The sequence below is a fragment of the Oncorhynchus mykiss genome, chromosome 17, assembly GCF_013265735.2.
Source record: "Oncorhynchus mykiss isolate Arlee chromosome 17, USDA_OmykA_1.1, whole genome shotgun sequence".
Lineage (NCBI taxonomy): Eukaryota > Metazoa > Chordata > Actinopteri > Salmoniformes > Salmonidae > Oncorhynchus > Oncorhynchus mykiss.
This window is the reverse complement of record NC_048581.1, coordinates 79,315,176-79,336,592: the sequence shown is the minus strand read 5'-3', so window position 1 is coordinate 79,336,592 and position 21,417 is coordinate 79,315,176. Positions and strand designations below refer to the sequence as shown.

The 21,417-nt window shown below is 42.8% G+C and overlaps 3 protein-coding genes across 18 annotated transcripts; 2 read left to right on the top strand and 1 right to left on the bottom strand.

The window, feature by feature from the left end:
- Nucleotides 1-516: 516 nt before the first annotated feature.
- LOC110493267 (T-cell leukemia translocation-altered gene protein homolog) lies at nucleotides 517-15,500 on the bottom strand. 2 transcript variants are annotated; one of them, XM_036948259.1, is made up of 11 exons: nucleotides 14,933-15,500; nucleotides 14,701-14,787; nucleotides 12,191-14,583; nucleotides 11,711-11,743; nucleotides 9,737-9,878; nucleotides 6,120-6,217; nucleotides 5,642-5,708; nucleotides 1,980-2,096; nucleotides 1,706-1,861; nucleotides 1,455-1,544; nucleotides 517-1,266 (listed from the first exon to the last, which is right to left on the bottom strand). In XM_036948259.1, exons 1-2 carry the CDS (start codon nucleotides 15,141-15,143, stop codon nucleotides 14,729-14,731), a joined length of 270 nt encoding a protein of 89 aa, XP_036804154.1. In that variant the 5' UTR covers nucleotides 15,144-15,500; the 3' UTR covers nucleotides 517-1,266; nucleotides 1,455-1,544; nucleotides 1,706-1,861; nucleotides 1,980-2,096; nucleotides 5,642-5,708; nucleotides 6,120-6,217; nucleotides 9,737-9,878; nucleotides 11,711-11,743; nucleotides 12,191-14,583; nucleotides 14,701-14,728. The 2 variants fall into 2 exon arrangements, with proteins under 2 accessions (XP_036804154.1, XP_036804153.1); XM_036948258.1 differs by having other exon boundaries at nucleotides 14,733-14,787.
- LOC110494647 (glycerate kinase) lies at nucleotides 7,094-13,369 on the top strand. 2 transcript variants are annotated; one of them, XM_021569902.2, is made up of 5 exons: nucleotides 7,094-7,280; nucleotides 9,011-9,389; nucleotides 9,480-9,631; nucleotides 9,754-9,929; nucleotides 10,056-13,369. In XM_021569902.2, exons 2-5 carry the CDS (start codon nucleotides 9,034-9,036, stop codon nucleotides 10,950-10,952), a joined length of 1,581 nt encoding a protein of 526 aa, XP_021425577.1. In that variant the 5' UTR covers nucleotides 7,094-7,280; nucleotides 9,011-9,033; the 3' UTR covers nucleotides 10,953-13,369. The 2 variants fall into 2 exon arrangements, with proteins under 2 accessions (XP_021425577.1, XP_021425576.1); XM_021569901.2 differs by lacking the exon at nucleotides 7,094-7,280 and adding an exon at nucleotides 8,610-8,757.
- Nucleotides 15,501-15,581: 81 nt separating the features above from the next.
- Nucleotides 15,582-21,393, top strand: LOC110494645 (vacuolar fusion protein MON1 homolog B). Of its 14 annotated transcripts, none has more exons than XM_036948236.1 (7): nucleotides 15,600-15,827; nucleotides 16,342-16,370; nucleotides 17,078-17,178; nucleotides 17,385-18,014; nucleotides 18,154-18,946; nucleotides 19,843-19,990; nucleotides 20,367-21,393. In XM_036948236.1, the coding sequence occupies exons 3-7, from the start codon at nucleotides 17,094-17,096 to the stop codon at nucleotides 20,586-20,588; spliced, it is 1,878 nt and encodes a 625-aa protein (XP_036804131.1). In that variant the 5' UTR covers nucleotides 15,600-15,827; nucleotides 16,342-16,370; nucleotides 17,078-17,093; the 3' UTR covers nucleotides 20,589-21,393. The 14 variants fall into 14 exon arrangements, with proteins under 14 accessions (XP_021425566.1, XP_021425565.1, XP_036804131.1 ...); XM_021569896.2 differs by having other exon boundaries at nucleotides 17,340-18,014; XM_021569891.2 differs by lacking the exon at nucleotides 16,342-16,370 and having other exon boundaries at nucleotides 15,582-15,753.
- The last annotated feature ends 24 nt before the right edge of the window (nucleotides 21,394-21,417 follow it).

Here is a 21,417-nt window from a genome sequence, read left to right as displayed (position 1 = left end):
GCATGCCTTACATTTTTGAGGATGTGTTTTTCCATTGTTAGAGCGGTCATGCGACAATCTTGTCAATATAACAGATAATCTTTGATAATGTGTGACCCTAAGATTGTTAACAGAGGTTAGGCATAGACACATAACACTTCACCAGCTGAACACACCCTCCTGTTGATATTAACCTGTCAGTTGAGACAAGTCTACAAACAAACTTCATATTAGGAATGCACTGTGGTAGTACATTATAAATCACCAGGGGTGTATTCACTAGGAACCAAACGGGTAGGGACATATCCAAATTTGTCCAAATGAAACTCTTTTCTTGCTAAAACAATTTCAGTTTGGAGTAAAGTCTGTTGCAAAACGTTTTGCAACGGTTTGCTACGGTCTTGGTCTGAACAAATACACCCCAGCTGTCCTATACTAGGTTAGACTAGCCTGCTAGTGCTAATGATGCCGTGTGGTTCACTGACTGGGTGGAGGTAAACAACCTCTGATTAGGAAGACACACATAGAAGTCCAACACTTGTTAAAAAATAAAACATTTAATGTTACAAGTATAAAAAGAACACAACAATCTGACCATTTATATTCCTGAAGTTCTACATATTTACAATCAACTTGAATTGGCAACACACACACACACACACACAAAGAGCTGGATGTGCTGACGCCTGCTGGTTTTAAATGGGATCTCACGTTGCCTGTGGCTTCTATAGCATCTCGCTCTCTCAATCAATCATCAATAGTGGGGAGCCAGAATGCCTGCAGAGGACAAAACAGATTTACTGAGCATTCTGTATGTGAGATTGTGTGTTTTCAACATAACCATGTTTGAACAGGCACTAGAAAAAGTCATGAATTTGGGGTTGAACTGAAGGCAGGTGATGGGACCTGCCACCTTCATCCCACTCTCTGCATTCCACATGTGGATCTTCTCATCCAGACCAGCCACCTTCATCCCACTCTCTGCATTCCACATGTGGATCTTCTCATCCAGACCAGCCACCTTCATCCCACTCTCTGCATTCCACATGTGGATCTTCCCATCCAGACCAGCCACCTTCATCCCACTCTCTGCATTCCACATGTGGATCTTCCCATCCAGACCAGCCACCTTCATCCCACTCTCTGCATTCCACATGTGGATCTTCTCATCCAGACCAGCCACCTTCATCCCACTCTCTGCATTCCACATGTGGATCTTCCCATCCAGACCAGCCACCTTCATCCCACTCTCTGCATTCCACATGTGGATCTTCCCATCCTCAGAGCCTGAGACACAACCAGCGTCAGACCACGGAAAAATAAGAGGAAGCTTAACAACTGTTTTAGTGTGTGTAATGTTTCCAGGTTAGGTGAAATTAGCAGTTTAAAATAATTACTACCAAATTGTTCTATGGTAGAATAAGAAGACAATTGGAACTTTCATGTCTTACTTTACAGAAGATAGAGCCTGTTACCTCACGTTCCTTGTGGACTTAACAATCATAATAAACAGAGTCAGGAGTGAAGGAGGCCTCCAGCGTCACAGCTTTACTGTTGTTGTAGCCCTGTAGGATAGAGGAGTGTCTATAAGTATAGGCCTATCATTTACTTCTTGGGCAACTTGCTCTTGTTGTGAAATGTATGTCAGTTCAAGAGTCTTTGCATTAAGTATCTAACAGCGTCGTCTAGGTTTTAAGTGTCCAGATGAATGCGTATTATCTCTCACCCCAAAGGAATGCATCACAGCGCCCTTGAAGGCATCGAGGAGGCGGAGAGCACCCCCATTGGTTGAGACAAGGATGAGCTTCCCATCATTGCTGAACTTGAGTCCTGTCCACTCACATGTACGGTCGTACTGTAGCTTGAAGGTAGCAAAAGGACCCTATAGAGAAGCCAACAAGAACAGTTACTCTGAAGACAACCATCTACCACTGACCTGCATTCACAGCTCTCAATACACATACAACTATAAAACAGAAAGCCCTGAAAACTACTGTTACCTTGTCAAAGGATCGCAGGTCGTACAATTTGACCATCTCAGAGTTCACACCAGCAGCAACAATCAGACCCCCAGGGTCAAAGGAGCAAACTGGCTTCCCCTGGAGGTGCATCAGGCCCTGGTAGTGACAGAGAGTCACAGGAAATACATTTCATCCAACGCAACACTACATCTAGAACAGGGATGCAAACTGGCAAGGTTCCAAAAATGACTTATTTTGTGCATATCATTTGAATATTTTCAGGGAATGACAAGTACATATTTGAACAATCTCAATACTCTGGAAACATGTTTATGGTGGGCTGGCTTTACTTAAATGATTACAGGGTTCGAATGTAATCCACAGAAGTGTATTGTGCCATATCACAACGTGTTGCTGTACTCATGAGCGGCATGATTTTCAAAGGCCTTTAGGCCTATTTGAGCATGGCTGCAGCTCACTGCGTTCTGGTTATCTGGATCTCCAACGGTAACGCAACTAGCCTAAATATAGATTGTGTCATTCCTTTATCGATCAAATATTTTGTTTACTAGGTCTACTTGGTAACGCTGCTTTGTTCTGTTTGCATTCGACTGCTATATAGTATTTGTTTGTATGCATGAATAACAAGGCTACTACTTTCAGCATTTAGTTTGCATTATTTTGGTAAGACAGCGGTGTGTACGGCTGTATTCATATAGGGTAATTCACCTATTACAAACAGCCCATCTATCTTGTAGGGAGAGGGGGGTATCTAGTAGAGGTTCTCCGATTTTCAAGTTTTCATAACAATCGGTAGTCGCCATTTTTGGACGCCGATTACATTGCACTCCACAAGGAAACTGCGTGGCAGGCTGACCACCTGTTATACGAGTGCAGCAAGGAGCCAAGGTAAGTTGCTAGCTAGCATTAAACTTACCTAATAAAAAACAAGCAATCTTAACATAATCACTAGTTAACTACACATGGTTGAAGATATTACTAGGTTAACTAGTATGTTGCATATAATCAAAAATCATAATCGATCGACCTCTAGTACCTAGTCAGTTGTCCAACTGAACTTATTCAACTGAAGTGTGTCTTCCGCATTTAACCCAACCTCTCACCTCTCTGAATCAGAGGTGCGGGGGGGCGCCCGGGGAACAGTGGGTTAACTGCCTTGTTCAGGGGCAGAACAACAGATTTTTACCTTGTCAGCTCAGGAATTCAATCCTAAAACCTTCCGGTTACTGGCCCAACCACGCCCCATTAGCCTATATTATTACCAAAACGGCCTCGCTTTAGTGTGTAGGAAGCCGTCTGATGTGCTGATACATAGATGGACTACAGATTTCACACCGACCTGTCACTTGAAAAGCACTCAATGGTCAGAGTCTCGTCATTTGAACTGTGTTTATTGTGGTATAGCGTGATAGAAGCAGAATTCAATACATTTCCAATGCAAGAAGCACCAAAAATTGTGCCTCTCACTCATTTCAACCGCCCCCTTTGTCACTATATCCTCCCACCAGGGCTGGAGAGAAGCAGCTGAGTAGACTAATGTCTGGTTAGGGGGATGCAGCTGGCTGCTCACCGCTGTCACACGTGATATTATTGGATGCAGCACTCATTCTGATATATATCTGACATCACGCTCTGATATTCTATTTGTAAGATGCGTAAGGATTCATTCTGTGTTCAGCATTCATTTCAATATGAGAAACATACCCCATTATTATCTGTAAATAGCCCACCCAACTACCTCATCCCCATGTTATTATAATTGTTTTGCTCCTTTGCACCCCAAAATCTCTACTTGCACATTTGTCTTCTGCACATCTATCACTCCAGTGTTTAATTGCTAAATTGTAATTATTTCACCACTATGGGTTATTTATTGCCTAACCTCCCTAATCTTACTACATTTGCACACAGTGTATATAGACTTTTATATTGTGTTATTGACTGTATGTTTGTTTATTCCATGTGTAACTCTGTCGTTTGTGTTGCACTGCTTTGCTCTAGCTTGTCGCAATTGTAACTCTCAACTGGCCTACCTGGTTAAATAAAGGTGAAATAATAAATTTTTAAAATTGGCGGGTGGTAATGTTCAGTTGCCAGCTTAAATACTAACGTATCTAGCTAACGTTAATAACTGTGTGTGTAATAATTTGCGCTATTGAAACATACGTGCAACTATAATTTGCTTCTTATCAACTATAACCTCAGCATCATTTCGAACACAGGTTGCATTCCAAATTTTCCAGCCGGGAACAAAGTTTGTTGCGTGGAGTGCGTGATGACATAGCCGCCAGAGAAGGTAACGTTAATGAATCTCAATTGTATACTCCGTGCGTTCTCTCTCCTCAAAGTCCATTGGATGAGATATCCAGAGGTCCCACCCCTCTAACCTTCTCCAATGGTTTTGAGAAGGAGGCAAGGAGAGGACGCAAGGAGTATGCAATTGAGATTCTCCCAGGGAGAAGATTTGTTTGTGCCTCTTTTATAGCTCAATGGTGATATATGCACTTTATAGCTCAATGGAGATATATGCACTTTATAGCTCAATGGTGATATATGCACTTTATAGCTCAATGGTGATATATGCACTTTATAGCTCAATGGTGATATATGCACTTTATAGCTCAATGGTGATATATGCACTTTATAGCTCAATGGTGATATATGCACTTTATAGCTCAATGGTGATATATGCACTTTATAGCTCAATGGTGATATATGCACTTTATAGCTCAATGGTGATATATGCACTTTCTTTAACGGATCTACAATATTCCCATGGATGACCTATTGAGATCAAAAAGGTGACTATCACATAAAGTGGCAAGTTTACATCCCTGATCTAGAGTCAATTGATCTGCAATGTCAAGGAGTGGTCAAGGTAGACTCTGTGATATGACGTAGAAAGCAAACAGCTTTGAAGCGCAAGGCTCAACTTCTCTGCTGTTTTGGTCCCGTGGCTACCACATTGTAAAAAGTGTGAAGTGAACTCATGCACATGTGCAGATACGGTGTGTGACTGTGAAAGCAAAGTTGTGCATCTCGTCCATCGCAATATCTGCAGTCCTGCTTCATGACAACGTCATTTTGCTGTGTCAACCTCTAAGACCTAGTGAGTAAGGGAACACACCTGGCAGAGACCGCAGGTCCCATAGTCTTGTCTAAAGATCCTGAGATAAACGTGTCATCCACAGGGGACATGGAGAGAGCCGTCACTCTGAAACATTCATGTTAAAGGTACAGAAACATTTACCTTGAGAGAAACACCTGATGTCTTGTGATCATAATCCCTAGTGGTGTATTGCCGATTTCCATGTTGTCTGTAGCTTGTGAGGTGTGGAAACACTTTGTTGCTTTTATGAATTTTGTCTTGCTGCTTTTTGTTCTATGTTGCTCTGTCTGTATGCTACGTCTTGCTTGTCCTATGTTGCTCTGCGTGTGCTCACTGCTCAATGATTGTCTATATTGTAATTGTTTTTAATAACCTGCCCAGGGACTGCGGTTGAAAATTAGCCGGCTGGCTAAAACTGGCACTTTTACTGAAACGTTGATTAATGTACACTGTCCCTGTAAAAATAAAATAAACCCAAACTCTGTTAAAAAAAACAATACTCAAGTAATAGTACAGTAATGTAGCCTAAACTACCCCTCAGATAATTGGGTTTCTCGGTCTCAATCCTCACCTTTTGTTGTGTCCGGGGAAGTACCGAATGTACTTGTTGTCATGGAGGGAGAGGTACCGGATAGTGTCTGCAATTATCATAAAGGCATGGGGTTATGGGCCGAAGACAGCATAGCATTCCATTTCATCACCATAGACAACTAGAGAGCAAGTAGAGCTTCCGATCCTGGAGGCGATGGGCACTGGGCAGGTCGGATGAGTAGACACCACCCTAGGCAAGGCAGTGGCTTGTACAGTTAGCTCCTTTATCGGGCAGAATCACGGACCCTCAAACTGTACAAACAACTACCTCAGACCAGGGTGAGCATGGCCGCCCCAGGCTGAGAATAACGAGGTCAGGCCCTGTCAGGAAATCCCCATGATCAATCTTCTATATACATACAATATTACACTCCTGAAATGTGCCAGGCCAGAGTTACATGGACAACTGCTTATCGACAGATAAGGCCAACTGATCACAAATCGCCTCACTAACATACCATCAATTTTGTTGAAGCTGTAGACCACGGTGTTGGCTGCATGTGTGTACCTGATCAGATCCACTCCATACTTCTTACTGTAGAGGGTCCGCTTGGGTCTGGACCAGCACAGGATGGAGAGGAAAAACATTTAAGGAACCATGTTAGATTGCTGGCACAGAAACTTCTAGCAAAGCCAACTGCCTCTGAAATCCCAATAACAATCATAATACGGGCGGTTAAAACAGCAACGTATAGTGCTAACCTCGACTAGCACATACAATTGTTAAATATTGTTATGTATTCTACCTCCACAATGTACAAACTACACGCTTGTGGGAAATAAGATTAAATACAATTGATAGTTTTGTTACCAAGCTAACAACCCAGACCTGCATCCGCTCAAACTCTCGATCGTGTCTTAACTCGAGCCCGAGGAATTTGCATACCGCAGTAGGCCTCACTAGTACTAACGGAGCAGATCTTAGTTACAGCACAGGGGTCGGCCTACAGGCAGCTCGGGGAAAAAACTGTCGATTAATATGAATTCAATGCGTGTCTTACTTTCCATCCTGGCAATCGTATAAAACCAGGGAGTCATCGTCGCTGCTAGAAATAATGGTTTCGCCGTTTGAGCTGAAATCAAAACAGTTGATTGTCTGAATTTTCTCGGAAAACCTTTGCAACCCTGAAGCTCCGCAGCACATTGTCCGTCAGCTTCATGATGGGCTCTTTGAGGGGGCGCAGACCCTCGTTTTCTACTTGAATCTATTATCTGATCATCTATTTATGTGGTTTTAAAATAGGAGCTTTACTATTTGAAGAAAAAAATATATAGAACTGTGTGTTTCAAAAACTGTAAAGAAAGACCTCCTGGTACACTTGTTACACGAGTCATGTAAAAGCACCGCCTTTCCATACGTCGGCTACCCGCAAGTTCCACAGACACGCGTATTAACTCTCGCGATATACAACAGCTATCGCGGTACAGTCAGTTCATGTTTCGCACACAACCATAAGAGCACAGACTATAAACAAGGAAGACGCAATCATAACGCTTTTGGAGACAGACAAAAAGGGAGCAGAGAAATTCTCACATCTACAATAATTGTAACTACTTATCAGTCATACAATAATACGTGCTCTGACTGTCAAGACAGAGTAACCGAAGTAGCAATGCAGGTGGGTTTGAAGTCATTGGGTTATGTAAATCGACCCCTAGCCCTGGGATGTATTCATTACGCCGATTGCAAAACGATTTGCAACAGAAACCGCTGACACTAAACTCGTTATGTTTTGTTAAACACAAGTTGTAGTTCCGCAGTCTTCCTCTTAAAACAAATATGTCTAAAATAAGTTTGAAGGAAACCCGGGGACTTCACCCCACTTTAGAGCAATGGAAGCATTTAAGACAAAACGCTCTGCAACTGAATACACTCCAGGGCAAAATCCACATATCAAATCAGAGGGTGGGGTGGGGTATTCCCATAATACCTATCCAATCATTTTCAGATACACTGAAAACGTTTAGCTCCGAGAACATGGTTTAAATGGCTAACTAGAAATGTCTTGTTTTTTAGTGGTGGTAGTTGTCATTGAGAGACATTTGCCTCCCCATCACATTACCAGTTTGCAGGTGATAGCCTAGCCAACGACAGGTGATAAGCACATGGAAGCAAATTGTGTACTGTGCTTCCCATCTTGACGTTAGTGACGTACAAGTAATAGCCAAAATAAATGAAAGACTTGAGTTAATGAGGGATACAAAGTATATTGAAAGCAGGTGCTTCCACACAGGTGTGGTTTCCATTAGTTAATTAAGCAATTAACATCCCATGCTATGCTTTTAGTCTGCCATCACTGGCTAATGTTACAGAATTCCCAAGCGTGAAATAAACATGCCGAGATGTGTGTATCTTCAATCTCTGGGTTGACCAATCCTCTAAATAGCATGGTCACCTACAGAAATTGAGATTGAAAAAATTCCGTATAACTATTTCCGTTCCCCATCATTTACTTTAAGGGTGGTCTCAAAATAAACATAATCAGGTTTAAAGGATGTATGTGTGTCAAGTCACCAGATCTCAACCCAATTATGAGCGGCGCTAAGACAGCGGTTTCCACCGTCAACAAAACACCAAATTATGGAATTTCTCATGGAAGAATGGTGCCGCATCCCTCCAAAGAGTTCCAGACATTTGTAGAATCTGCCAAGGCGCATTGAAGCTGTTCTGGCGGCTTGTGGTGGCCCAACGCCCTATTAAGAAATGTTTTGTTGGTGTTTCCTTTATTTTGGCAGTTAGCTGTATGTGAGTGAGGTTTGAATATTCAGCACTCATCCACCCTGCCACAAGGTGGATCTATCCTCATTCCAGTCAATATTTTTAATACCTAGTTGCTCAAATTGAATACTGCTGTGTGTTTTGACCCTGGGTAGTAGCTGATTTGTTCATCTAAAAAGACAAACACGCAGACTGCTCACTTTTCCTGCCCTATGGTCAGGCTTGAGTCAATCATTACACATAGGGTACACATTCAACTTGAGTTGAGCTCTGTCCAGATTTTGCCACACTGCCTTAGTGTGCCATACTGCCTTAGCAATACACAGCTCGCACACGGAGCACAAAGGAAATCCAGGTTCACCATACCCGGTGTACAGGTAGGCAACCTCTGTACGATTCAGTCAATGACTTGTCAACTAAATGCAGAGACTATGGGGTTATCCGACATGTTTGGTGGGCATCTCAAGGCAAGTGACAAAGTTGACCTATATGGATTCTCTTGGGTGTCCTCCTTTTGGTAAATGACCAGTAAAATCATAACAGCAGAAACAGCAAAGGGGGTGGTCATAATTTACAGTACATCCTGTGATCGAGAAACATGGTTTTTGCCCTTTCTCTCCTGTCCGCTAGGTGCTCCCTGCAAGGACAGCCTGATGGCTTGTGTTGTGTCCCTGTATCGGCCTTTATCTTTACTGGCCCCTGTGGGGGTGAGGCGAGCCATAGTTTGCAGAATGTCACTGGACATGCGAGCACGGGAGGTGTTTGCTACAGCTATCGAAGCTGTGCAACCAGACATTGTGATGCAGCGGGGTCTGGAGCGTACAGGAGACACCCTCCTAGTGAATGGACGCAGCTTCACGCTAAAGAACAACCTTCACCTGGTAGGCTTTGGCAAAGCTGTGCTGGGCATGGCTGCCGAGGCAGAGAGGATAGTGGGGGACCACTTGGTGAGAGGAGTGATCAGTGTGCCACACGGCATTCAGGAGACAATACGGCAGCATGGGAAAGAGTAAGCAACTCACACTAGAACCAGATTGTTTGTGGGTGGGATGGGTTTGGTTGGTCAATTAATTCTTAATCTGTTTTACTTCCACCTCAGCCAGATGTTGTTGAAGGATGGAAGTCGCATCACAGTGATGGAGGGAGCTAAACACAACCTGCCAGATGCTGATGCCCAGAGGGCAGCCGAATGTATCAAGGAGCTGGTCAGCACACTAACAGAGAATGACATGTTGCTTGTACTCATTTCAGGTAAACTGATACCAAACTATTAAATCATGTAACTATGCCACACAAACTAGTCATTACTCAATTTGAATCACTGAAGCTACAGGTTGCCCATAAATATGTACATACCTTGTGTGTGTGTGTAGGAGGAGGGTCTGCACTCTTGCCTGCACCAGTCCCACCAATCTCTCTTCAAGACAAACAGGATGTTACACGTAGACTGGCTGGTGCTGGTGCCACCATTCAGGAGCTTAACTCTGTACGCCGTGCCCTGTCAATTTTGAAAGGAGGAGGACTTGCACACTGCGCTCACCCTGCTCAGGTAAGAGCACAACTGTACTAGCTCATTATAGAACTTTTACCCAAAGACCTGAACTTCTTGCACATTAGCTTTACATTTTGGTTGTATTTGGTCAAATAAAATGTTCCTGTTAACATTTTATAACAGGTGGTGGCCCTGGTTCTGTCTGACGTAATTGGAGATCCCCTGGACTTGATAGCCAGTGGTCCCACAGTGTGGACTGAGGTGTGGCCTGAGGAGATTTGGTCGATCCTTGAACGTTACGGGCTGTCCTCCTCTCTCCCTGTCTCGGTGAAAGAGGTGCTTGGACGCTCAGCTCCCCGATGGGAGGAGTCTGGAGAGCAGTCAGACAGGGCGGCACATGTTCTCAATGCTGTGATTGGCTCCAATAGCATTGCTCTGGAATGCGCAGGGAGACGTGCGCGGGAGCTCGGATTCCGTCCAGTTGTGCTGTCGCCAGGGGTGTGCGGGAACGTACAGTCTGTCTCTCGCCTTTATGGTCTACTGGCTCGCTTTGCCTGCTCCCGTGACGAGCCTCCTCCTGAGTTGCCTGCTGAGATTCTGAAGCTGGGGCCCGAGACAGGCGTGGAAAGCTGGGACTTGTGCCGTGCTATGCAGGTGCTTGGTGAGGGCCGGGTGGAGGGCTGGGGAGCCACCTGTCTGCTGGCTGGGGGAGAGCCCACTGTGCAGTTGACAGGCAAGGGGCGTGGTGGGCGGAACCAGGAGCTGGCCCTGAGAGTAGGGCTTGAGCTGGCAGGCATGGAGCTCCCTCCGAAGGGTCCCCTGTTTCTGAGTGGTGGGACCGATGGTCAGGACGGGCCAACTGAGGCAGCAGGGGCAGTCACAGACGCGGGGCTTGGCAAAGAAGCACGAGCACAGGGGCTCGACCCTGATGGCTTCCTCGTCAACAATGATTCCTTCACCTTCTTTTCACGCCTGTCTGGTGGGCAGCGGCTGCTCCTACCAGGGTTAACAGGTACCAATGTGATGGATGTGCACATGCTGCTCATCCCACCAATCCCCATAGTTGTGTCTGGTCGTTGATGAAGACAAGGGTATGAAAGCTGTCAATTACACATTTCAGTATGAATCCATACAGAGCAGACTGAGTATATTCAGAGAGCAGCTTTTCAAAGCTGACCATGCCCATGATATTCTTTCCAGCAAGCCCTTTTGGAGATCCATGTTTAATTTAAAAAGCAGCAATCAGTTATGTCTATGATAAGAATAAATACAGTAAATAGTGTACTTTTGTGTTATTTGTGAAGAGATTGTTTCTGTACAGAGCAGTTAGTCAGGCGGATAACCAAATATACCCAAGAATGTTCCAATTTATGATACAAGTATCAGACATAGTACACTAATACTAGATACCTTAAGGAACATTTTTGAAGATTGGATGCAGTCTAATAAAATGGCTGCCATTCTGATTTCCTATTAGATGAAAATAGGGTAAAGTCATTCCAAATCATATGTAAATTACTTTGTAATGTTATCTACCCACTAAATAAACCCCACAAATAACATAGACAATAACATACTATTAAGACCTTCAAGGGGGTCATATTGAGGTCATTTTGACCCTAGTCCAATGACTACAGGAAAACATTTTGAACTTGTTGATAGAGCCAAGAAATTTCACAGCTGGGGCATGTCTATGTTATTCTTGGCTATAGTGCCATTAGATTTGGTCCATTACCCCCCTGGCTGCCATTTCCCATATGACCAATAACCAGCTGCATGGGGCCATATTGGACAGGATTCACTTGGACATGTCGCCATAAAATTAAAATGGTACTTACAGCCCAATGATGGTTTCAAATGTTTGAGAGGGTCTGGAAAACACAAAATGGCTCACAAACACCTTATATACTTATCCTTTAAACTTGTGGTGAAAACATGTCAAATGAATTTTTCCATGACTAGTTCCAATAGTTTTACATGTAAACACTCTAGAAAGTAATTTGAGTGTTCCCTGAAGTCTACTGATTGCAATGATTTGTTTTGTCAATTAAAAAAGACAGGAAACCTGCCCTGTACACATCACTTTAGGTAAAACTACATAGGAATGCATTATGTCCAGCAGAGAGAGACAGGTAACCCATTAGGAGACCTTTCAGTTTTTACACGTAGTAAAAGTCTAAACAAAGATGTCTAGCTATAGTGCCATTGCAGATTTAACCTATTATACTCAGTGGTGAATTTTGTTCACCAAATTCGACACTCATTGATCTCCATACAAAAATGCCTTGCTTGGCCAGAGAGAAAAAAATGAAAAACACCTGCTGGAGAAGACAGATTTTGGGTCCAGTTATCCCTCTCACTTTGGATGTTCCTCTCTAATACTACAGAGATGACTTTAATCAACCAAGTTGATTTTCACCTGTTGACTCTTTCTCAATGCCACACACTTGTCACTAATTATCAGGACTGCCCTGATAGGATTTAAATAGAAACTCAAGGTGTGAATGAGCCTGTCAAGCAGTTACTCAAGTTTCTTTCCAGTTGTGTTAAAAGTACATTTCCTATTTCCTTGTATATTTTAGTTACGTAATACTTTTCCTTGTTTAATATAATCATCCTTATCACCTTTTTACATTATGCAACTTGCTTATGTCTCTCCTTTGTTTCAGAACCACACACAAATCCAACTTTACCATGTCCAACCACAAGTCCATAATAAATATGTGAACTTTGGCTCTGTCTCCTTGCTCTCTGACCAGAGCAGAGTAAATCTAGATGGTTGTACAGTCATCGCAAATAAAAACTGAAGGACCTTGGCGTTACTCTGGACCCTGATATTGCCTTCGATGAACGTGTCAAAAATATTTCAAGAGCAGCCTATTTTCATCTTCGTAACATTGAAAAAAATCAGAAACTTCTTGTCTAAATGAATTGAATTATACCCCTGGTGACATCTATCCAACTAATTCCCTATCTTGGATTTCTTAGCCTATTTTTCAGTGGCCATATTGGAAATGACGCCAGGGTGGTGTAATTGACCAAATCTGCGATGGCACTACAAAAATAGTTATTTAGACATGCCGTAGCAATGTGTGAAATTTGGTGGCTCTATCATTTTCTCACAAAGCTGCTGGACTATGGTCAAAGTGACCTCAATATGACCCCTATTAAGGTCTTAAGAGTACTTTATGATCAGATTTGTCTATATCTGGGGTAATATAGTGGGTAGATAAATGAGTTATTTTGATATTGTTTGGAATGATTTTACTCTATTTTCTTCTAACAGGTTTATTAACATTAACATGTTATTAAAAATAGCCACCATGGTTGACTGACAAGCTTCCCAGGCTGCAAAAAAATATTAAACTGTTCCTTAAAGTATCTAGTATTAGTGTACCAAGTTTGATACTTGTATCATAAAATGGAAGAATTATGTCACCTATCTGCTGGACTAAGTTGTGTGCTAGACATCGTTTTAGACAATGAAAAAAACAAAACATTAGGAAATTAGAATTTTAAACAAAATGATTTATGTACCAATCAACTGCACAAGACCATAACATAAAATGTACAATCAATGTGCCTACTCCATTGGACTGCTACAGGTACCAACCTGTACCTGAGACAATAAAAATCATTATTGGCCTTCACTGTTTAATATTTTCACAGCAATCAGAAGACAGGGCTGCGTTCAGTACAAAAAAAACATACTCCAACATTCAATCAAATGGAAACGGTACTGTTCTAAATGGCCAGTTAAAAACGGGGAGGGGTTGGGTTGTGGAAGGCTGTCAGCATGGCGGCTTACCTTTAAATACGTCACTCACTTTCTTCAAGCATCAACCTGTCAGACCCACGAAACAGAGCAAACCTACCGCAACATCTGTTCAATAACGTTTTGGGGAAACGTGTCATTTAGTACAAACAGATAAACAATGTAGCAAATGTTCAATCAAACTGAACGCACCCCAGTCTTCACTGTTTTATATTTTCATAACAATCAAAAGACAGTCATTGAGGGCTCAGGCTGTCAATAATAAGAAATATGAATTTGAGGAAAGCTGCTGTTTGATGTAAGACCTCTATCTCTGACCACGCTCTCCACAGTAGCCTTGCTCCAGCGCAATCTTCATGGATTACTATGTAGCCTTGCTCCAGCAAAAATAAAAACAGAAACCATCTCTCTGAACAGCTCCTTACTCATACAATATGTTACGAACATAACTGCAGTCACACCAACCCACAACTCTCACAGCATTTGTTGTTGAGTCTCTCCAGATTCTGTCTAGATTAGAATAACATTTCATGTAAATCTATATCAATCAGTGGATATGTAGCCAGATGGATATTTGAATGTCTCTCCAATAAAAGGAGGTAAAATTGTACATGAGCCAGAGGAGCTAAATTTAAAAAGATATGAGATTAAAAAAGATATGGCATATGAGAGAATATCTTAGCATATTACATGGTGTTTATATCGTTATATCGTCATGACAACCAACAAGGAGAAACTTCTTCAGCTCAAAGGAAGCTTCCACAGGCCCACCTCATCAATGAACTCCAGTCCATTTGAAAAGGCACAACATTAGCAAGTCTGTGTCTACTCAGCAACCCTGTCTGATAAGACAAGAGAGCAAATTGTATGTAGTCCAACTTATGTCCTGTCTGTCACTCACGATGTGTCTTGAGGTTGTCTCCTGCCGCACTCTCCCTGACAGATAGAAAACATTATCACAACCATTCACTGATATGAGACAAGGAAAGGTTCACACCTATAAACGACACTGTATAGTGACTGGGGAGAATAACAGTCAGTATTTGGGGGTACCTGGAGGGAGACATGGATGCTTGGACACCTACCATCCGCTCCTGTGAGGTGCAGTGTCAGGTGTGCCTCCATTCTTTCCACCAGTACCTAAACGTTAGAAAGCAATACAAGTTAGCTAGCTAGCACTTCATGGCAGCATGCCTTTCAGACATAGCTAACTAACGTTATAGAACTAAACGTGATGACGGTGGCAAATATTCGAATATGAATAACTATCTAGTTTAGCACTTACCTTGTCGGTAATACATATCGTTCACAGTGTTTCCGTAAAATTTCCAAGCGAAATGGATGGCAATGAGACTGACAACGAGCCAACTAAACAATATCTTGAATATTGACACTCTCATATCATTAGCAAGCCAGTCGTCAACAAATTCGGAAAGAAACGAAACAAACCCGTCCACAATGCGGGATAAAAACTCGAAATCCCAGGGCTCTTCCATTTTATAAAACAACACCCAAAATGTATGCTTTGTCAAAAAACATATTTTATCTAAACCAGCTAGCTAATATGACCAAGGCCGAGTAACTGTCTAAACCACTGAGGTTTACTATAGTTAGCTATATGAACAGGGGCTAAACGCGTAACAGCTAGCCAACGGGTGATGCGCTGACTGTTTCAAATTACCCCATTCGTCAAACAGATTGAGGAGGAAATGTTCAGTCACAGATGCAATAATATTTGCTTTACTGTTATGTCACGAAACACTTTTCAATTCAAATAACCGTACTATTATAATGAGATAACCAGTATCTCATATAGCTAGCTCTTGGTACAGTTAGCTACATTTAGGGGGGGAATAGAATCCTCTGTGTCAAATCTGAAAGTATATTTTTTGGTCTGGATTTAGGGAATCGTGTCTGTACATGGCTGCGCATTGACGGCAACCAGCGCGAATCGTAAACAAACAACAAACAAAACGAAAAAGCGCACTGGAACGTACCCTGTCTGTGGGAGAGGGAGTTTCTCCCCTCATTGGTTTAATACTTGCTCCATCTAAATTATCATTGGACAATGAATCCCGTCACCATTGGGATTATGGATGTGCTGTTGTGAGTGGAAAAACAACTTGTTTACCAGTTAGTTATACCTTTCCCCAGATGATTTAACAACGGAATAGCCAAACGTAAAATGTGTTTGTTACATTATTTCAAGTTGTGTTAGTATTGTAGCTACATTGATAACGTTAGGTATTTGCTAAAGCTACTATAGTTAACTAGCTGGCTGCTTTATTGTGTTCGGCAAACTGGGGGGTTGGGAAGTACAGTACTGGAATGTATTTAGCTGAATGTTACGTAGTGAGGGTAGCTTTAGCCTGCAATAACATCTAAATCATCTAGCTAGTTATGTACTTAATTTAGTTTTAGTTAGATAGCTAGATAGGTAACGTTAACTCATTAGCCCAAAATTGTTTTGCCTGCTAATCGTATTAATCCAGTTAGCTAGACAAAGGCATTTTAATTTAGAGCTAATGTTAACTGTGATGTTTTCTGGTCTGTATAGCGATGCACATTGGCTTCATCTGTTTTTAGGAAATTCATTTAGTTAGTTAAATGAAGTTGAAGTTCAAAGCCTAGTAAAAAAAGCTATTGTTGCCAGTAACAAACGGCTAACGTTACTTAAATATGTTCCTACTGCAGGGGCTTTAATCTGATCAAGATGCCAGTCAGTGAGTGTTTGTTACCAAAACTAAACACACACTGCGTGTACAACAAATTAGGAACACCTGCACTTACCATGACATAGACTGACCAACGCTGTGTCAATGCACTTCCATCAGTGTACATGAAGGGAAGGAGACAGGTTAAGGCTTGAGACATTGATTGTGTATATGTGCCATTCAGAGGGTGAATTGGCAAGACAAAATATTTAAGTGCATTTGAACCAGGTATGTTAGTAGGTGCCAGGCGCACTGTTTGAGTGTGTCAAGAACTGCAACGCTGCTGGGGTTTTCACACAACAGTTTCCTGTGTGTATCAAGAATGGTCCACCACCTGAAGGACATCCAGCCAACTTCACACAACGGTGGGAAGCATTGGAGTCAACATGTGCCAGCATCCCTATGGAACGCTTTTGACACCTTGTAGAGTCCATGCCCTGACTAATTTAGGCTGTTCTGAGGGCAAATGGGGTGCGCAACTTAATATTAGGAAGGTATTCCTAATTTTTTGTTTACTCTATGTCCTTTGACACTCCATAATGACCCATTTTAGGCATGTCCGTCTATCTAGGGCATTAGTTACTTGCATTACCAGTTTGTGGCTAGCTGCGTAGCTCGAACACTAGTGGTGTGCTTTTGTAGTATGTCTGTTACTGTTAACTGAATATCAAATGAATGACTATGCCAATGAATGCTTCCTTTTCTGTAATTTACAGTGTTTGTGATGTCAACATGGAGAGAGATGACAATCAAGAAAAGGGAGAGATGGAGGAGATAAAGAGTGAGAATCCATCCTCTGACTGCACACTGTCAACTGGTAATGAAATGCCTTTCTAATAGCATGTTATATCTAATCTATAATGAAAGTTAGCTACTCTTTAATGACATCCAGCTGATCTTGACATGCCTCCACTCAGTAAGTAGGGGGATCAGCAGTGTTTGTAATTATTTTACTGAGTTCATTTGTGTGATTTTCAGGTTCTGCTGATCTCACTCCTGCTCTGCCCTCTGAAAATCACACAGTTCCTGAGCCTGCTGGGCCAGTGGGAGGAGACGAAGGCACCAATGTGACTTTAGAGGAGCCTAAGAATCCACCTCCATCAGATACTATGGGTGAGGAGGGGACCCAGGAACTAGAACCAGCCCCTGATCAGGAACTAGAACCGGCCCCTGTCCAGGAACTAGAACCAGCCCCTGACCAGGAACTAGAACCGGCTCCTGACCAGGTAAAAGATGAAGAGACCAATGAGTGCAATAAGACAGAATATCATAACAGTTCAGGTGGTCAACCAGAGACTGTGCCAGAAGAGGCTTCATCTTCAGCTGAGAATGTGCAGGACGACTCAGGGGAGTTTGTGGTCACTATGTTGGCCAGAGGTAAACTGGAGGAACAAGATATGGGAGTGAAGGGGATGTCCTCTACACTTTCAGAGACTGGCGCCCCAGAGGCCCACCCATCCTACCGTGATGAAGACGTGATGGCTGAGAGCTGGAGGCAGCACAGGAAGCATGTGTTTGTCCTGAGTGAGGCAGGGAAACCAATCTACTCCCGCTACGGCAGTGAAGAGGCCCTGTCGTCCACCATGGGAGTCATGATGGCACTGGTGTCCTTTGTCCAGAGTAGTGACAACATGATCCGCTCTGTCTACTCAGGTGAGCATTTCTAGAATTTCCTTACATTCTTGACTATGACAATAAGTTACTATAGGTGTTTTTGTATCATACTTGGCTCTTTCTGTACAGCTTTACATCATGATGTTTCCCTGTGTCTCTACCTCTACTCTTCCCTCAGACGGGCACACGGTGGTGTTCATGCAGAAGGGTCCTCTGGTGCTGGTGTCTGTGTCAAGCAGCCGTCAGTCAGAGCAGCAGCTGCGTGCTGAGCTGCTGTACGTCTACTACCAGATCATCAGCATGCTCACCCAGGCCAGCATCACACGCATCTTCGAACACAAGAAGAACTATGACCTGCGGCGACTACTGGCCGGCTCCGAGAAGATCCTGGATGGCCTCCTCAACCTGGTGGACTCAGACCCCAGCTTCCTGCTGGCAGCGGTGCACTGCTTGCCCCTGACTTCCTCTCTCAGGGACTCCCTCAGCCAGATCCTACAGAAGGCCATCACCCCAAACCTGGTCTTCTCCATCCTCATTGCCAAGAACCAGCTGCTCACCATTGTCCAGGAGAAGACGGTGATTGAGGACACCAGGCTGGAGCCTGCTGATGTCCACCTACTGCTCAACCTCATTGGGGCCTCCTCTGCCTTCCAGGCTGGAGAGATCTGGACTCCCATCTGCCTGCCTCTCTTTAACCCTGACTGTTACTTCTATGCCTACATCTCCTACCTGGACCCCCCAGAATGCACTGTGTGTCTGCTGCTGCTCTCCACGGATAAGGAGGCCTTTTATGCAGTGGCAGAGTGCAAGAGGAGGATAGAGTTGGCCATGCTGGCTCAGAGCTCTCTGAGGCTCATTGCCAATGCCCACTCCTACAGCGTGAGCCAGGTGGGTGTCTCAGACCTCAGGCACTTCATGTACAAGCCCTTTGATGTCCCAGACAACCACAAGCAGCTCACCCAGTTCACCAGGTAGGTGGTATGTTTTGATTGTGCCTGTGTAACCTTCACCCAGTGAATGATTATGAATTATTCACGTCTTTGTCCTTTTACTACTTTCTTACATGTTTTAACTAAATAGTGGTTCTGTGTTAATGCGCAGAAAGATTAGCCTACAAACATAATTACTCAAAAAGTAATGTCAAAGGGGAGTTGTGGGGCGGCAGGGTGGCCTAGTGGTTAGAGCGTTGGACTAGGTTGCAAGTTCGAATCCCCGAGCTGACAAGGTACAAATCTGTCGTTCTGCCCCTGAACAGGCAGTTAACCCACTGTTCCTAGGCCGTCATTGAAAATAAGAATTTGTTCTTATTGCCTAGTTAAATAAAGGTTAAATTAAATAAAAAATGTGTAGCACAGGAGGCTGCTGAGGGGAGGAGGGCTCATAATAATGTCTGGAACAAAGCGAATGGAATGGCATCAAACCCATGGAAACCATATTAACATTACAGAATCATATGCATTGAAAGTACATGATATCCACGATGACACTGATAAGATTGTATCACTCTCACTGTAAGCGAAGCATGACTTCAATTATTTCTTAATTATCTTGATTGCCATCTTTGGGTTTCTTATTAGACCAGCTGTACCAGTGAGAACCAACTTCCAAAATCTAATAAAACAGGGAAAATAAATACTCACCATGCAATGCTGTGTCTTGCACACTGAGTTATTGAAACGCTAACAGTCTGACTTACGTTAGAGCAGCATGATCAAAGTGGGAGAAGCAAACATGTTTTATTTTTCGAAACACACTGTTCTATGGCAATTTCTTTCTGATGTATACAATTGGCCGATATTTACACTGCATAATGTCTCAGGTCTTGCCCTGTCCTTGTTTAAGACGTTTGATGTGCTGTTGATTTCAGCCCAGAGATGGAGGCTCCCTACAGCACGGAGGAGGAGAGGATGCGGCTGCTGGACCTGTACCGTTACATGCACAGTCGCATCCACAGCTCCTCCCGGCCCCTCAAGCTCATCTACCACGTGGCAGAGAGGGAAACCCTGCTGGCCTGGGTATGTCACGCCCACATGGAATATACACGTAGTGTTACTATGGGCAGGTCTATTGACTGAAGCTTGTTTTAGTCTGGAGACTAGGGTCTCACAAACTTGCATTCTGTTCCTGAGTTTACATTGCAGTATTTGAGCTATGATGGATTGTTGCTAGCGTTCATGTTGCATACCTTTCAGCTCAATGGAACACAACAGTAATTTCAAGGAATTTGAAACTTATATATTTAAGGTTTAGTTTATTGTCATGATGTAGAACATTGGTAACTAAGAGCTGAATTGCAGTATACAGTCCATACCTAAATGAATAGACCATTAATAATAGTTGAAATGGACCTGCTAAGTCAACTAATTGCATGCTCTGTCCATTTCTCTGTAGGTCACAAGTAAATTTGAGTTGTACACTTGCTTCAGCCCCTTGGTGACTAAGGCCCGTGCCATTAACGCAATAACCAAGCTTCTACGTTGGATCAAGAAGGAGGAGGACCGTCTCTTTATCCGATACCCACCCAAGTATTCAACCACGCCCAACCCCAGCAAAAGCTCCCGCAAGTCTGACCAGCAGGACTCCACAGATAATGGCTTTGCGTCTCTACTATAGAGCTGATCTAGCCCTGGCTCTGTCAACAGTTTATACACCGGTTCTACTAGAAGAGGTGTTAGGGACTGACCACATCCTACATCTTTTTGGACTTCATTGAACTTTTACCACTGGACTATTGAAGGATGACTTGCCTTCTTGAAACTGACTCTATTATTATTTCTGTACCTTTATAAGAAAGCATGTTTAGTAACTGTGTTAGTGCTTTTAGGTTCCAACTTAGTCAGGAAAACTGTAAGGAGAAAGCAAACATTTTAAAATTGGCTAGTGGTGGAACTTTCAATAATATCTAATTGTTTTTATATTGTTTTATTCTATTGTGACAAAGGTGAGAACTCTTCTCGAAGGCATAATATCTGACTCATTACATACAACTATTGCAATTCAAGCTTTTGTGGTCATTGACACTGTAGCACATTACAAAAATGAAAGGAAGGCCTACCTAGAACTACTCCTAAATTTCTTTTCAACTGCCTTGCCATCATACTTATTGCTAGAAACCTTAATGTTGACCGGATGACAAATAGGAAATTAATTTTAAAAAGTTTGGTTATTGGTGGGATGAACAGAATTTAAATGTATCAATGTCTTATTTTGAAATCGCATCCTCTAGACAACTGGAATTGGAAGGATTACCACTCTTGTATGTGTCTGGATGACTGGATAGTCCATGTAGAGAGTCCATCACCTCTCTACATGTTCATTGTTCTCAGTTGATACAATTGTTTGACTGGCATGTTGTCTTTGTTTAGATTGTAAATAATGCTCTGGTAATAAACATTCAGTTAAATTTTTCTATCCTTAATATTTTTACATCTGTGAGCCACAT